This window comes from Thalassophryne amazonica, chromosome 22 (assembly GCF_902500255.1).
Source record: "Thalassophryne amazonica chromosome 22, fThaAma1.1, whole genome shotgun sequence".
Lineage (NCBI taxonomy): Eukaryota > Metazoa > Chordata > Actinopteri > Batrachoidiformes > Batrachoididae > Thalassophryne > Thalassophryne amazonica.
In genome coordinates, this window is record NC_047124.1 from 24,314,772 (window position 1) to 24,332,843 (window position 18,072).

General features: G+C 42.4%; 1 protein-coding gene across 4 annotated transcripts in view; it reads left to right on the forward strand.

Moving 5' to 3' along the window:
* Positions 1-18,072, forward strand: part of znf800b (zinc finger protein 800b) — a 54,945-nt gene that overhangs the window by 10,558 nt on the left and 26,315 nt on the right. For 3 of the 4 annotated variants that reach the window (XR_004558791.1, XM_034163874.1, XM_034163872.1), the window contains exons 2-3: positions 12,539-12,872; positions 15,386-15,481. Coding sequence is in view for 3 of the 4 variants with exons in the window: in XM_034163872.1 (XP_034019763.1) it covers positions 12,539-12,872; positions 15,386-15,481 (430 nt within the window). In the remaining variant the exon portion in view is untranslated. Of the gene's footprint in view, positions 1-10,986; positions 11,082-12,538; positions 12,873-15,385; positions 15,482-18,072 lie in introns of all 4 variants that reach the window. The other variant, XM_034163873.1, reaches the window with a different exon arrangement.

Consider the following 18,072-nt stretch of genomic DNA (forward strand, 5'->3'; position numbering starts at 1 on the left):
ACAATAAAAGGCCACTCTGAAAGGTGCAGTTTTATCACAAAGCACAATGCCACAGATGTCGCAAGATTTGAGGGAGCGTGCAATTGGCATGCTGACAGCAGGAATGTCAACCAGAGCTGTTGCTCGTGTATTGAATGTTCATTTCTCTACCATAAGCCGTCTCCAAAGGTGTTCCAGAGAATTTGGCAGTACATCCAACCAGCCTCACAACCGCAGATCACGTGTAACCACACCAGCCCAGGACCTCCACATCCAGCATGTTCACCTCCAAGATCGTCTGAGACCAGCCACTCGGACAGCTGCTGAAACAATCGGTTTGCATAACCAAAGAATTTCTGCACAAACTGTCAGAAACCGTCTCAGGGAAGCTCATCTGCATGCTCGTCGTCCTCATCGGGGTCTCGACCTGACTCCAGTTCGTCGTCGTAACCGACTTGAGTGGGCAAATGCTCACATTCGCTGGTGTTTGGCACGTTGGAGAGGTGTTCCCTTCACGGATGAATCCCGGTTCACACTGTCCAGGGCAGATAGCAGACAGCGTGTGTGGCGTCGTGTGGGTGAGCGGTTTTCTGATGTCAATGTTGTGGATCGAGTGGCCCATGGTGGTGGTGGGGTTATGGTATGGGCAGGCATCTGTTATGGACGAAGAACACAGGTGCATTTTATTGATGGCATTTTGAATGCACAGAGATACCATGATGAGATCCTGAGGCCCATTGTGCCATACATCCAAGAACATCACCTCATGTTGCAGCAGGATAATGCACGGCCCCATGTTGCAAGGATCTGTACACAATTCTTGGAAGCTGAAAATGTCCCAGTTCTTGCATGGCCGGCATACTCACCGGACATGTCACCCATTGAGCATGTTTGGGATGCTCTGGACCGGCGTATACGACAGCGTGTACCAGTTCCTGCCAATATCCAGCAACTTCGCACAGCCATTGAAGAGGAGTGGACCAACATTCCACATGCCACAATTGACAACCTGATCAACTCTATGCGAAGGAGATGTGTTGCACTGCATGAGGCAAATGGTGGTCACACCAGATACTGACTGGTATCCCCCCCAATAAAACAAAACTGCACCTTTCAGAGTGGCCTTTTATTGTGGACAGTCTAAGGCACACCTGTGCACTAATCATGGTGTCTAATCAGCATCTTGATATGGCACACCTGTGAGATGGGATGGATTATCTCAGCAAAGGAGAAGTGCTCACTATCACAGATTTAGACTGGTTTGTGAACAATATTTGAGGGAAATGGTGATATTGTGTATGTGGAAAAAGTTTTAGATCTTTGAGTTCATCTCATACAAAATGGGAGCAAAACCAAAAGTGCTGCGTTTATATTTTTGTTGAGTGTATATATATATATATATATATATATATATATATATAAAATTCTTGGGGTGGGTGCTAATGCCTTTTTAGGGGGAGTGGGGGACAGATGTGTCTTCAACAAACATGGTGACGTTTCGGACTTGCTCCGGTACCCAGAACAGAAACATCATAATGTAGAAAAGTCAGGGGTACCGGGGGTCTGCCTTCACTTTTGCCCAACTTTTGCATTTGATGTGAAAGCCCCAATTTTCATTTCATGGAATTACGGAAATAATAGATTTTTGTCCAGCACACTTTGTTGTCTGATCAAAATCACATTTGTGACCAAAGTCCATATCCCACAGTGGTAAGTGGACCCCAGTGTCCCTTTTCCAAGGGGGGTCCATTTACAATCTGACACTGGCTTCCCTCTTGATACCTGTGTTCGTATTTCCTTTTGTGGCAGTTTTGTGAAAATGGGTTTCTCTCATATGACACAATAGTCCTGAGGCTTGACTACAAAGTGTTTTAATATGATTAAGGTTATAATAAAGTAAAATTGTCCCTTAAGAATCAGTGGGCTCACACTCTGAGTTATATTAGGTTATAGATATCCAATCATGCGGGCACTCATTTGGTCACCTTAGTCATCCGATCACCTCAGCACAAGATTTCTCTCATACACTGCTTCTCTCTGCTATAAGCGTGGAGTGGAAGGAAAACCTGCAGACTGTTGGCACATCATGGTGCCATTTCTGGCAGCATTGACATAAGATAAACTTTATTGATCCCACAGTGGGGAAAATCACTTGTTGCAGCAATAAGTGACATACAGTAGTAAGAAAAGAAAAATATCTACAATGTATATTACAATGTTTGCCTGTGGGTGCATAAATACTAATGAACTACATTTATATAGCACTTTTCCATCTGCATCAGATGCTCAAAGCGCTTTACACATCAATGGCTCACATTCACCCCGATGTGAGGCTGCTGTCATACAAGGTGCTCACTACACACCGGGAGCAACTTGGGGATTAAAGACCTTGCCCAAGGGCCCTTAGTGATTTTCTGGTCAGGCTAGGATTTGAACCAAGGATCCTTTGGTCTGAAGTCCAACGCTTAACCACTAGACTATCACCTCCCTAATGTGAACAGATTTTGTGAAAAACAGAATATAAATAGATAGATAGATAGATAGATAGATAGATAATACTTTATTGATCCCCCTTAGAGGGAAATTCAACTGTCCAGCAGTAAAAAGAGACATACAACAAACGAGCACAAAATACAAAAACACAAGCAAACATTAACACCATCAGTATGTGTTATTCAGCCTAATGGCCGAAGGGATGAACGATCTCTTATAGCAACATGTAGCAACATGCAGTGAGTGAACATGCAATAGCTATAACTTGTTTTTGTGGTTGCTTATCAAATAAATCACCTGCTGCAGTTCTTAATTAAACAAAAACAAATATGAGTATCTTATAAGACATCAAGTAGGACCTCAAAAGTTGGTAAGGTAGAGTTTCTGGTCCTAATTTCTGAATTATTTTCTTTTCATTGTTTCATTTTTCTAATAGGTCCAGTTGTTTTTGACAGTAAATGCTCTGAAACGGATCCAGTAGGGCTGCCACAAATGATTATTTTGATAATTGACTACCGTATTTTCCGGACTATAAGTCGCACATTTTTACATGTTTTGGCCGGGGGTGCGACCTATACTCCGGTGCGACTTATAAATGAAAAATATACCGGCAGGATCTCAATTAATTTACTGTAACAAAACAATTTTACGTGACAGAGTCGATCTATGTTTTAAAATGGGCACCGGAAAAGGAAATGCAATGCATCATGGGCACTGTACTATCAGAATCAGAAGAAGTTTATTGCCATTGCCAATGAACAGGATTCACAGACTAGGAATTTGCTTCGATATAATGGTGCAACATTAAACAGAGAGCAATATAAAATGCTAAGATAAAATATACAATATGTGCCAAAATAAGACAAAATATAAGATAAAAATGACATATGAAATGTGAAAGGCTGTGTGCGACAGAAAAACAGAAAGAAAGAGGAACAGAAAAAAAAACTGTGCAGTGGGAGGAGTGCAATTAAAAACCAAAGTACATTGTCTAAAGTGACCCGTGATAAAATGATAAAGTGACAGAGTTAAGGTTAAGGTGACTGAGTTATGAGGAGTTCATGAGTCTAACGGCAGAGGGGAAGAAACTGTTCTTATGGCGGGAGGTTCTGGTCCATATGGACCGTAGCCTCCTGCCCGAGGGGAGTGGTTTGAATAGACTGTGTGCAGGGTGAGAAGGGTCGGCTGTGATCCGACCTGCTTGGCCCAGAGTCCTGGAGACGTGCAGGTCCTGGAGAGATGGAAGGCTACAGCCAATCACCTTCTCAGCAGAGGCCACAATGCGCTGCAGTCTGTGTCTGTCCCTGGCTGTGGCCCCGGCGTACCACACCGTGATGGAGGAGCAGAGGATGGACTCGATGATGGCCGTGTAGAACTGCACCATTAGCTAGCTGGACAGGCAGCTTGGCCTTCTTCAGCTGCCGCAGGAAGTACATCCTCTGCTGGGTCTTCTTGATGAGGGAGCTGATGGTTGACTCCCACTTGAGGTCCTGGGTGATGGTGGTGCCGAGGAAGCGGTGACAGTCCACAGTGGTGATGGGACTGTTGGTGAGGGCGAGGGAGTGCGGGGGGGCTGTGGCTTTCCTGAAGTCCACGATCATCTCCACTGTTTTCTTGGCGTTGAGCTCCAAGTTGTTGCTGCTGCACTAGGTCACCAGCTGGTCCACCTCCCTCCTGTAGGCAGACTCATCCCCATCCGAAATGAGTCCGATGAGGGTGGTGTCGTCCGCAAACTTGATGAGCTTTACGGAGTCGTGGCTGGAGGTGCAGCAGTTAGTGTAGAGGGAGAAGAGCAGAGGGGAAAGGACACAGCCCTGTGGAGATCCTGTGCTGAGAGCCCGAGTGTTCGAGACATTCTTTCCCAGCCTCACATGCTGACTCCGGTCCGTCAGGAAGTCTGTGATCCACCTGCAGGTGGAGTCGGGCACGTGGAGCAGAGAAAGCTTGTCCTGGAGCAAAGCCAGAGGGATGGTGTTGAATGCAGAGCGGAAGTCCACAAACAGGATCCTAGCGTAGGTTCCTGGGGAGTCCAGGTGCTGCAGGATAGAGTGCAGGGCCAGGTTTATGGCGTCGTCTACAGACCTGTTGGCTCTGTAGGCAAACTGCAGGGGGTCCAGGAGGGGGTCGGTGATGGACTTCAGGTGGGATAAAACCAGGCGTTCGAAGGTCTTCATGACTACAGACGTGAGAGCCACAGGCCTGTAGTCATTAAGTCCAGTGATGCATGGTTTCTTGGGGACTGGAACTATAATGGAGGACTTGAAGCAGACTGGAACATGGCATGACTCCAGGGAGGTGTTGAAGATCCCCGTGAAGACTGGAGCCAGCTCAGCAGCACAGTGTCTCAGGGTGGCAGGAGAGACACAGTCTGGGCAGTATGGCGGCCGTCCTATAAGTCACGCTGGTCGCGATAACCAATCAGAGAACAGAACGTTGGACGCGTATTCCTCACCTCGCCCACAGCGTGTGAAGCTGACGAACACGGTGCTTGCTGTTATTCCGGCATGGCGAACAAAACAGCTTCAACTCTTGGATATCAGTGTGAGCAGAGTGTTTAAGTTGACGCTGAGAGCTGCGCGGGAGCACTGGGTGAGCGACGGCGGAGGATTAGCGTGTACACTTGGAAGGAGCTGGAGTCGATGATTGTGAAAAGAGTTTGAAGCAGACAAACATGGTGTTTATTCCGGGACAGCTAACAAAACAGCTTCAACCCTTGGATATCAGTGTGAGCAGAGTTGATGCTGAGAGCTGCATGGGAGCACTGAGCGACGGCGGAGGATTAGCGTCTGCACTTGGAAGGAGCTGGATCGACACCGCTGGGTGGTCATGAGCTGCGCAGGTAGGTGCTACATGGTTCGGCTTGCAATATGGGCCGCAAAATACAAACATATCTGTAGGTAAAATGCAGCTCACGAGAGGGCACTCAAGGCTTGTGTGACTGTTCCTGCGACTTCTGACTACCACAGAAAATAAAAATTTCAACGTTACTGATAACTTAACAAGACAACGGAGAAGGCCCGAAAAAATGCCACCAAAAAGAAAATCATACTCTGCAGATTACAAGTTACGACTGGTGAAATATGAAATCGAAAACGGTAGCCGTCACAATATTATCATCTGAACTTTTCATGTTAAGTTAACATACCTGTATGTCCATGCGACTTATAGTCCAGTGCAACTTATTTATGGTTTATTTTTCTTTATAATGGATAAAGTGGCTGGTGCGACTTATACTCCGGTGCGACTTATTTATGGTTTATTTTTCTTTATAATGGATAAAGTGGCTGGTATGACTTATACTCCGGTGCAACTTATAGTCCGGAAAATACGGTAGTCACCGATTATTATTATTATTATTATTAATTTAATTAGTTTTTTTGATTAGTCATCTCATCGGATCATGTATAAATTGTGGCTTATTGCACCAGCATGCAGCTGTTATTTGTCTTTCAGTGTTGCTATTGTTTATTATATAATTTAATTAATTATTTATTTTACTATGTGTTATTGTTGGCAATATTGCTTTAATACATTCATGCCAATAAAGCAAATTGAAATAGAGAGAGAGACCTTCTCAAAGGTTGTATCATATTTCTTTTCCATCATTGTGGTGGCATGAGATCGCCTGGTAGGTAGTTATCATGATATTCTGGGTTGAACTGCTGGATCATCTGTTTGAATCCTTGATTGCCAACCATGGACAGGGGTCTCATATCAGTCACCAACAAGTTCAAGATTGCTTCAGTCAGGATATTTGTTTGCCGAGGTGTGCATGTCGTTGGTTTGGTAACAAAGTCGTCCGTTGAAGAGGAACGCATTTGTTTTTTTAGCACTGTAATGTAGCGTTATAAAACATTGGCATTATCATATTTGCTATTTAAACATGGCATCGCTGTTATAACATTACAGCAAACATGTATTCTGAGGCTAATGAAATGTTATCGTTAATGTTAACGTTTAAAGCTATCAATAGAAGTAAGTACTGTAGCTCACTATAGATGTTAATGTTAGTGGCTAACTAGCCAATTAGCTTACCGAGACTACTGTCCCTTTTCGTTAGCATTTGAATCAGCCACAACGTGTTTCCTTCTCAGATGCTCCTGCATCGCCGTTGTACTGCTGTGGGAAGGCAAATTCTCCCTTGCACATTTTGCATTGAACGGTTTTGTCTTTAATTTGGCTAAAATCCTCCCAAACGTTTGAGCTCTGCCATGATACTGTTTGGGCATAACTTTTCCGTTGACATCACAGCTGACCCCGATTACCACTACTGCGCATGTTTTTCTCTCAGAAAGGCAGCGGAGAGTTCAGCAACAGTTCTGAGAGAAAAACAAAGCTTTAAAAAATAAACAATGATGCCGATTATTAAATTAGTTTCCGACAGTTAAGATAGTTGACGTAATTGTGACTAGTGGCAGCCCTGATCACCAGTCACATACATCACCTGAAACATTTCTTCTGCTGCAGCTATTGCACTTCAGCATGGTTAGAATCCTTGTTATGAGAGCAATTTGTACAACCCCAATTCCAGTGAAGTTGAATACAATGGCTACGTTTACATGCCGTTAATATTGGGGTTAAGGTCAATATTCCGGTTTCTGAATCATTAGGAATAACCCGTTTACAGGCAGACAGAGTTACTCCTGTATACATGGTCATTGGTATCATTTGGAATATCCCCATCTAAACTGCGATGCACATCTTCCAGTGTTGCTTGATTTGGTCTGGCGTTCACGCAAATCCTGTTTCGCGTAACTTTTCGGCCACCTTCTTATAAATATCGCTATCGCTGTACTTTATACCGCAAATAAAGGCATTATATTCATGTCTTTCACGATACTAATGAAGTACTTGGTTTCCTCTTCACTCCAAAAGTGTGGTGCTGTGCTGCCGCATCTGGATTTCCCCATACTTGTTTACCTCTGCTTCTGTGGTGTCCGGTGGGTTGCGCGCGCGGCATACAAATAGTTGCCGTCCTCAAAAGACCAAGATTCCTTGCGGATAGGACATGCACAGAACACAAAATAATGTTCCTTTCTATGGGGATATTCCGATGTGCATTTATATGACCTGATATTCGGGTTAGAAAAGGAGTAACCTAGGGGTCATATTCAGGTTTTTAAAAACCGGAATATGAGCATATTCGGGTTTTTGCGGGTGTTTACATGGCCGTGTGCAACTGGGTTATTGCTAATATTCTGGTTATGAAAGGGTTATTGGCTGCATGTAAATGTAGTCATAGATTTGCAAATCCTCTTCAACCTAATACACCACAAAGACAAGATATTTAATGTTCAAACTCATAAACTTTATTGTTTTTGTGCATGTATTTGCTCATTTTGAAATGGATGCCTGCAACATGTTTCAAAAAAAAAAAAGCTGGGACAGTGGTATGTTTGACCAGACGGTTTAAATTCTGATTGTTGCTCAATTTTGATTCATATTTCCCTTTTTTTGGGAAGCGGTTGGGAGGATGATCATAGTTACACCAAACACGTTGGATTTACCAGAACAGATCATGATTGTGTGGTTTGAGTTGATTTACCGCAGACATTTGAGTGGGTTGTGCTTGAATGCAATTATCTGAAAACTTACTATTTTAAATTTTTTTATGAGGAGATGTCAGGATCCATCATGTGTTACTACTGTAATCCTAATTTTCCTGACTATTCATCCGGTACTTGCTGTGCTCAGTCATGAGCGTAGCTCGGATTTTCAACTTGGTTGATGCAGCCAGGAGGCTTCAAAAGTACAGAGGGCGGGCTTCGAAGTGTACTAATGTATGGAATTTTAAATGGTGCAACTTTGTTCATATTGTTGAATACTGACTAAAACTTTCATCTGGAAAAACTAGATGAAAAGAATGCCCAGTATCTTGTTTTGAGCCACACCTTCAAGCGCTATGATATGTAGTGGAGCTGCAATGATTAGTTAATCCACAACTATTTTGATAATTGATTTCATCTTTTTGAGTAATTAAAACAAATCAGTTTTTTTTTTTCCCCAGCTTCTTAAATGTGAATATTTTCTGGTTAGTTTTAAGACCTGCTTTACTCCTATCTGGTAATAAATTAGATGTCTTTGGGCTGTGGAGGAAACAAGACATTTGAAGATGTAATTTTGAACTCTGAATAACAATGATAGATGTTTTTCACCATTTTGATATTTTATGGACTGAACAAGTAATTAAGAAAATAATCATTAGCAGCAGCCATCCTATGTAGTGACATTACTAAAACACAAATAATTTTTTTTTTTTTTAATTACACACAGAGATGTCAATTTTAGGCCTAATCCTGTGTGACAACCTGATTTTCACAGCTATCACCTTACAAAGTATTTAGTCCCTCCCCCTCCTTTTTCTTAGACCATCAGGGTGTTCTGACCTTTGACCCTTGATGTACTCCCAGCCTTGTTGTTGACACTGTTGAGGTAGAAATACTAGTCAATGGACACGCTGTCTTTTCAAGGCAGCACAAGACTGACAAACTTTGTCTCCCTCTGCTGGTCTTTCAGTGGAATTGGTAGCTCTCCAGTGGAGTTCCTCTAAACCTGGACGGTCGCGTCTAGGCTCAACATCTGCACATCACTCCTTTCCACAGCCTGAAACAAGACCGCATGTCGTTTTCTCACAAAACTATCGACTATTTTGAAATTTAGATCAGTCACAGCTGTTGTGCAGAGTCATTATTTCCAGCTCTTAACTTTTGATAGTTTATTTCAAAATGTGAGGATAAACAGTTGCTACCCTCGGCTGCTTTTCCTCGCTCATTTTCATTCATTGCGTCCAGCTGTTGATGTCGTCTGTTTGCCGGGTGCCGTGCCAAATTTCCACACGGTCTTCATGCCTACACCAAGTCATATACGAGCAGCCGTGATCGAGTGCATGAGATGTGGGCGTGGCACATATGGCTGCAGTTCATTGGGCCTGCTGCTTGTGTTGCTGGTCCCAGTTGTTCTGCAGAGACAAAAACCCAGTAAAAGTCAAGGTTGAAGCTGAGTAACAACAGGTCAGATCACGCAGCGTGTGTAACCATTACACCTCGCGTCCTGGATGGCAACCACCCAGACTAACCCTAACCCTTCCAATTATTGGAGTTCTCGACACTAAGTCGTGCCTTGAGAAAATGCCACATGGCCAAAACATCTTAGCTGATGCGCCCTCATAGTGCATGTGATGCTCCTCTTTTGAGTCTCCCAAAATAGCCGCTCTCAGTCTCAAATGCTGAGGACCCAGAGACACATTGTCCGTGACAGCGAAAACCTTCCAAAGCCTTTTTCGTGAAGCAGCAGTTTTTGTTTTACGAAGCACAAAATGAAGAGCAAAAGGAGCTGAAGTGTTGAACGGAGCAAGATAGAAAAAAGGTCTCAGAAAGGTTTCAGCGTCTGAGGAGGATTGTTTGTGTTTGGATCCAATAGACGGCTTCAATCCGCACCTTCAGTTCAGCGACGAGCTTTCAGATCGACCCTCACAGCAAGCAGCATCGAAGAATGATGTCAGACGCTGGGCTTTTGGCCAAGCTGTTAACTTAAACCACCACTAGAGGGCAGCCACTGGTGGCATTTCCCCCATTGCAAATATAACGAGTTATTGATTGTCTTCTTTCATTGAAGACTCCAAAGTTTATTGCAAAGTAGGGGATCTAGCGGCATTAAACCAGTTAGTTTGTCAAGAACTGTGACTCCACTGTTTGCGTGTATACGCTGAGGACAACTTACCAGAATATTTTGTGTGTGTGTGGTATTAGTTATAGATAACAGCACGCCTCTTATTGTGAGATGGGAGGAGACTTGCTGAAGTTCAAACTGGCATCAGATTGAGGAAGAAAGGTGGCGTGGTTGTTGGTGCCAGACGGGCTGCTCTGAGTATCTCAGAAACTGCTGATCTACTGCAATTTTCACACACAACTATCTCTAGAGTTTACAGAGAATGGTCCAAAAAAGAGACGATATCCAGTGAGCGGCAGTTGTGTGGAAAATGCCTTGTTGATGTCAGAGGAGAATGGGCGGGCTGGGTGAATGGGTGATTGCGTGATACTGTCATGTTAGTATACACCAACATCTCTGAGGAATGTTTCCAACACCTTGTCAAATCTGTGGCATGAAGAATTAAGGCAGTTCTGAAAGCAAAAGGGGGTCCAACCTGGTACAAGCAAGGTGTACCTAATAAAGTGGCAGCTGAGTACACACAAGTTTGTTTCAGCAATGTCATTATTGTTTAAGATTGGAAGAGATTTGTACATTACCCATCGTTGTTAGTGCTGCAAATGCAACAAGGTAGGTGTGCATGTACAGTTGTAGTGTAGATATTCTGAATGCAAAGTGTGCACAAACTAACTACGTTAACACAAATGTTACAAATTGCATATGAAATCTATTTAAATTTATGGACTCAGACATTAGAAACTTTATTTCCCAGTATAGTCCAGGTACAGCAAATAGAGCGAGAGCTGTTTTTTATATTTTATTTTTTCTTTGAAGCAGCCCCTCGGCTCATGTGGCATGTTATTACAGGTTACAGGTGTGTGCTGGTAGTGAAGGTGTGGTGCAGCCTGATGAAGGCCCAGAAGCCAGCTGGGAGGAAGAACTCTCACTGTCTCCACAGACAGGTACTGAAGAAAGACGAAGGGAAAAAAAAAACACAAACAAATCACAAGAATACCTGGATGCCTTGATTCACTGGTTGACACTCATATATTTTAAGTACAGCATAATAAGTAAATGTACATGAACCAGTACACTGTGTATGAACCTTGTATAACTGGTGAAGCAACAGACATATTGTACAATGAGCTTGTGATAATTTTTTTATTATTATTTATTAATCTGCAGATTTTTCTGTCGTTGGTATCCTAAAGTTTGTGATAAATTTTATTTTGATGGTAACAGAAACTAACTGAATGCAGTACATGAAGTCCCACCTGCAATATTTTTCACCAGCGGTCACCCGTTTTCAACACGTTTTGGAAGTAAAATTCCTGAAGACCAAATCTTTTATTTTTAAATTTAGAAAATACTTTTATTTTAAAGAAATTCTAATAAAAGCACATTTTATGAGTTATCCCTTATTTATTTATTTGTCAACCACATGCTTAGCTTTTCTGACTTTTTCTTGGCTGCTTGAGAGTTGTTTGAGGACTCTGCTCCATTTTGCACCAAGAGATTTAAGTTTGCATGATAACCTTTCCACCTTGCTTGTAAACTTACCTGACTTTTACAGCACTCCTTTTTCAGAACTGCCTCTCTCCATTACGCAGCACTGTAAGATAATAGCTTCAGTCCAGAGATATTTGGCGCCACCTACTCTTCTGGATGTATACCATATACAATTCCAGACCCTGAATATAAGAGAATCCCACTTTTTCTTTACAGAGGGGGGAAAGCAGTGTTTAATACTCAGAAAAATTTGGTATTTGTATACTTGTATTTAGACATAGGATTATGCTGTAGTCTGCACAGGAATTTTTACTTTTTTTCTGTATGTGTGGTCAACACATTGTCCAAGTGTCCCACTCATTCCTTGGCATAGCGGGCTGTAATGCGCCTGATTGGTTGAGTAATTTATCCATCTTCAAGGACAGTGTGGGACACGAGTGAGAAATGATGATGGACAAAGAGAGAGAAAATGAGGATAAATTGTGGAGGGAGAACAGAAAGATTGGGGACTTGGAGTAAGAGGAGGTTTGATCAAGACACGCGCAGAATGGCTGAGCGATCGGCACAGAGTCACTTATCTGTTGAAAGGTGTCTGCGTGTGACAAGGTTAATGCCACCCTGTGAAAACTCCGGATGCTCAGGAGACATGACGGATTCACACTGTGCTGTCATGACCCCTCGTTCTTTTTTGTAATGTGAGTTTTCTTCTCTGACAAAGGGCAGACTCATTTTTTACAACATATAGGAATTTATTTCCCCACAACAGAATGTATTTATGATTTGTTTGTGTGCATTTCTATTTTAAAGAATCTAGTGTCTAAATGATGACAGGATGCCGCTTCCGTTGCCTGAGAAAAGAATATTCTAGCATTTAATGATTTGACCAAATTGTCTCTTTTCTGTCCTGCAGTGTGGTGGCCAGATGGAGATGGAGGTCGGCCAGCACCAGTCGGACTCCCAGTGTGGAGGAACAGACCCGTCTTCTGATCAGGCTCAAATCCAAACCTCTTGTTCAGCCGAGGCTGCGTCAGATGACTGTGAACTGAGGCAGAATCGAGTGGACATCGAGGAAAGAGGATTTTCTCACGCCAGGTCCCTGCCCAAGTCTCTGTGGAAGCCCATTCCTCCACTGCAGCTCGAGCTGGGAAACCACGGGAGCAGCGCCACTGCGACCAGGGATCAAAGCTGCCAGACTGAAGACGAGCTTCACCAGAATGGAGCCAGCGGCTGCCCTCACCACACAGGTCAGGAGGATTATCTTCCCTCCGCACTCCGTGCTGCTTTAATTCCTCCACCTGTAGGCTAAAGCTGTGTGTCGGCTTTGTGCATTTCTGCAATGGAGCACAGCACCAAAGATGAATCCGTGATGGATGAAAGTCAACACAGAGCAACAGCACAAGCACAGGTCAAACGCAAGGGCTTAAATACACAATAAGATTAATAAAGGATTGTGGGGGGGGCATCATCAGCTAAATGCAATGAGAAGCACGTGAAAATATAGTCAGCTAATGAACTCAATAACATAAGAGCCAGAAATGCAAGGAACAAAATTCCATGGCCAGAGGAAAAACCATTGAAAACGGCTCTAATCACATCCTGAATCACAGAGGAGGCTGCAGCCGGAGCCACGCGCGCATGCACACACCTAACTACCTGCAGAAAGCATTTTGAGCCATCTAAAAAGGTAATTATTTGTCATGTTTAAATTATCATGGCTTGATAAAACAGTTGCGTGAACTTTCCTTCTTGTGTGCAGCTGTTAAAGTATGTTTATAACAGATGTAACTTCTTGTTATAATCTTTCAGACGAGTTGCGCTTTGATGCGATCCGCTGATGTCACCACTCGCACTGTTCACTTTTCTTTACTCCACTTGACGAGCTGCACGTGGTGTTGGAGATTAGATCGCGCCACATAGCACGACATTTGTGCGTAAAAGATTTTTTGATCATTTCAAAATTCTCCATGCGCAATAGCACGCACTGGCGCCCCTCTGGCGTCTTGTCTGCACCAGTTAAAGACGAATTTACTCTCCAGCATGACACAGGTCATGCTATTGCGTGAATCAAAAACATACTCCAATGGGCCTTTAGCCTTCAGGTGCCTTAATGTCCTTTTTTTTTTTTTTCCTCCTTGGCCTTGAGGGTTCTTTTTCTTGAATTTTAATGCCTCATAAGTGAGAAATTTTGCTTGTAGACATGCAGCTACTGTATTTTCCAGAGTACTAGTTTGGGAGGTGGTGCAACTTTATACACTGAAAAATAATGCATTTGTTATGCATATTAATACAGTTACTACTTATACAGGACTTTCACAGGAATTAAACATATATGGGGTTTAATCTCTTCAAGAGGCCTTTTTTTAACAGGTGCAACTTATACTCCAGAAAATTTGGTAATTGTAAAGATAGTATCATAACATGAATTGTTTTTTAGTTTTAGTTTGATATGTGTGTGTGTTTATTTATATATATATATATATATATATATATATATATATATATATATATATATATATGAAAAGTTTGAAAGATTTGAAGTGTTTCATTGTGAAGCAATAGCAGCTTCCAAAGCATAAACATTTTTCATACAATATTTGGGAAGCTATATAACTGGGCACATATGCAATGTTAGGCCAACAATTTTAGAAGTTAAAGACATCTAATGGCGTAGAACAATCCCTGCACATTTTAAGCGTGTAACACGAATAGTTCATTACTTTTGCTTTATGGAACCGACAACCCCTTTTGTTTTGCAGCCTCCATATCTCGGGGTGCACAAGCACCATGAGTACCAGTTAATGTGCATACCTGCGTATGTCCATATATCACAGCAGACAGTGACATTATTTACTTGATGTATGAAGCAAATCCAAGATGGTTCAGTTCACACGGAAAGACCCTGAAACTGGATTGTTAAATTTAAAGTGTAACTACTAAAGAGATGTGATATTTCTGCAGGTCACCATTGTTCTTGTTTCCTTCTCCCCTGCTGTTTCCTCCCTCCTTCCACACTTCTCAGACAGAAACCTCTTCATTCAGATGTAAAAACCTGTAGGTTTTGCTTTCAGAGAACCCCTGTCCCAGTAGAAAGAAGCTGTTTGTGTAAAAGGGCATGTCTGATTGGTTGATCTTTGACCTTCTGGTTGAAGGGGGTGGAGGGGTGGACTTCGGGGGAGGGGGGTTGACCTGCAGTGTTGGGATTATAGTCGGTGAGGGAAGTGGAGGATGGGAAAGATGAAAACATTCTGTCACGTGTTGCACCAGTTATCATTAGCATGTAGCTGCTTCTCTATCATCGCGGGTGTGTCGCCATGTGTGTCGTTTGCCTGATATCTGTCGTTTGCCAGAGTCTGTCTCTTACACACTCACGTGCATACGTGTCCCTGTGCACCGCTTCCCATGAAACATGGTTCTTGATACGCATGGACGTGTATGGAGCCAGTAAGGCTTCAAAATTGCATGAAAATGAAAAATCTAATCTTGTGTTCATGCTTAAAAGCTTCTGCTGCTGATCGCTAGAAACCAAATAAATGTCAGGAAAAAGACTTTATTTTGTTGTTAAATAATAATAGTTTTGATGATAGGGTCTGGTCTGGTCTTCAAAGCCATTATCTATCTGCTGCCACCAGGGGCAACGCTGGGAAATGTTTGACATTTTTTTGTTTTACAAATAAGTTGCACAGTCAAAATGTAGTATTTGTTGATCAAATTTACACCAGTCAGTAATAAAAAGCCCCCCCCCCCCCACTGTCTTTAGGTTACTGTGTGGAGCCTGGAGACCCTCCTCTCCTCCAGCAGCCTCTGCAGACCTCCAAGTCTGGAATTCAGCAGATAATTGAATGCTTCCGTTCAGGTTGGTGCTTTTCTTTTCTGCACTCCAAATAGTTTGGTGGTGGTGGGGAGAACAAATGTGTCTTTTTGCCAAAGAGGAAAAGGAGCATCTATTCTTTCATTCATGTCAGGTTCACAGAAAGGCTGAAGGGTTGGGCATCTGTGATGATATGGGGTGACGGGTAACGAATACATCGATCGGGGTTCAATTAGGGAATAACCCTGTTGTGTCTGATAATGGGCAGACGTTTATGCTGGGTTATACGGTCAAAAATACAGCTTTACCTGAGGCGTGTAGCAGAGCCAGTAAAACATAGTTTTACCGGTGACACGTTATATGGCGACCGTATAACAGCATGAATGTCCGCCTGTCATCAGACACAAGGGGGTTGTTCACATTCTAATCCAATTTCATCGTTTGCAGGGTTTATTTTTCTGTAGGTAATTCGGTTGGCGAAGCAGCGAGCGTCTCTCCAACAGCGGTCAGGGCACGGAGTAATCCATCAAATGTGAAAATCCATCAAACGTGAAATGGTAATTCTGTATCAGAATACACATCAATACTTTCATATGGTAGCTTAAATTCACTCATTTCGGCAGCGGCACGCGTCTTTCTCTCACTTTGAGCTAACAGTGCTAACAGCTAGCAGCGCGCGCAGGCAGTGTTCTGACGCATTGTACGTCTTGACAGTTCTGCGTCCCGACAATACTACGCATGCGCAGTTGCATGCGCGGAGTACAGTAATTACATCTCGTCAGGGTGCGGAGTAATACATTTTTGGCCACCGTTCCACAGATATTATACGTCTGATATGTCATATGATTAACCAATCAGTCGCGGAAAAAATGTAATTGGATTAGAACACAGATCTTAGAGCAAATACAGTAGTGTTCAGAATAATAGTAGTGCTATGTGACTAAAAAGACTAATCCAGGTTTTGAGTATATTTCTTATTGTTACATGGGAAACAAGGTACCAGTAGATTCAATAGATTCTCACTAATCCAACAAGACCAAGCATTCATGATATGCACACTCTTAAGGCTATGAAATTGGGCTATTAGTAAAAAAAAAGTAGAAAGGGGGGTGTTCACATTAATAGTAGTGTGGCATTCAGTCAGTGAGTTTGGCAGTTTTGTGGAACAAACAGGTGTGAATCAGGTGTCCCCTATTTAAGGATGAAGCCAGCACCTGTTGAACATGCTTTTCTCTTTGAAAGCCTGAGGAAAATGGGATGTTCAAGACATTGTTCAGAAGAACAGCATGATTTGTTTAAAAAGTTGATTGGAGAGGGGAAAACTTATACGCAGGTGCAAAAAATTATAGGCTGTTCATCTACAATGATCTCCAATGCTTTAAAATGGACAAAAAAACCAGAGACACGTGGAAGAAAACGGAAAACAACCATCAAAATGGATAGAAGAATAACCAGAATGGCAAAGGCTCACCCATTGATCAGCTCCAGGATGATCAAAGACAGTCTGGAGTTACCTGTAAGTGCTGTGACAGTTAGAAGACGCCTGTGTGAAGCTAATTTATTTGCAAGAATCCCCCGCAAAGTCCCTCTGTTAAATAAAAGACGTGCAGAAGAGGTTACAACTTGTGAACACCCCCTTTTCTACTTTTTTTAATAATAGCCCAATTTCATAGCCTTAAGAGTGTGCATATCATGAATGCTTGGTCTTGTTGGATTTGTGAGAATCTACCGAATCTACTGGTACCTTGTTTCCCATGTAACAATAAGAAATATACTCAAAATCTGGATTAATCTTTTTAGTCACATAGCACTACTATTATTCTGAACACTACTATATGCTGTATTCCACTTTTGAAACTTCACAAATTGGTGCTAAAGTGTCTGAATGCTTAAAAGATGCTTTGAAATTAAGGATTATGTAATACAATTGTGAAGACACGACTGTCAGCTTTTACAACATTTTATATACCGTATTTTCACAATTTATCCCCCCTACAAACAAACATTTGGGGGGGTGATATTGTAATCACCCTGTCTCTGTCCATGGGTCTTGTAATTGCAGCTCCTCCTAAACCCTTTAGTCATTTTCAGTGAAACCTCACAGAACGGTGGTGCACCATCTGAAGATGTCCATAAATGAAAAATAATTCTGGTCCAAAGTCTACAAGTGGATGTAATTGGAATTTTCTGTTTAATTAATGCATTGTAAAGCGCAACTCTTTCTAAACCACTTCACCGATTTCAATACAACTTCACACAGTGAAGATGTGCATGAAGGAAAATATTCAGTTCCAACATCTTCAAGTTGAGATAATCGGGCTTTTGTTGTTTTTAATACATCATATTTGTCAGTTATGTGTGCCGAGATTGACCAGTTTGTTAATGTAGGTATTCCATCACAAAAAGTCTTCACTACCATCAAGATATAACATATGCAAATAACTAGTCTGTTGAAGAGTGTTTGTGGAAACAGGATTGTGGATGCAGTTTTGTCAAACAAAGACATGGCAGTGACTATTGTGAGTGAGTAAGGGAGCGTCCCCATTAGCTGTGTGACGCGCTGTGCGCAGGAAGTCTTTACTTTCCATTAAAAGTAGATTTAATGGCAGCAGACTTTATTGCAGTATGATAGCAAG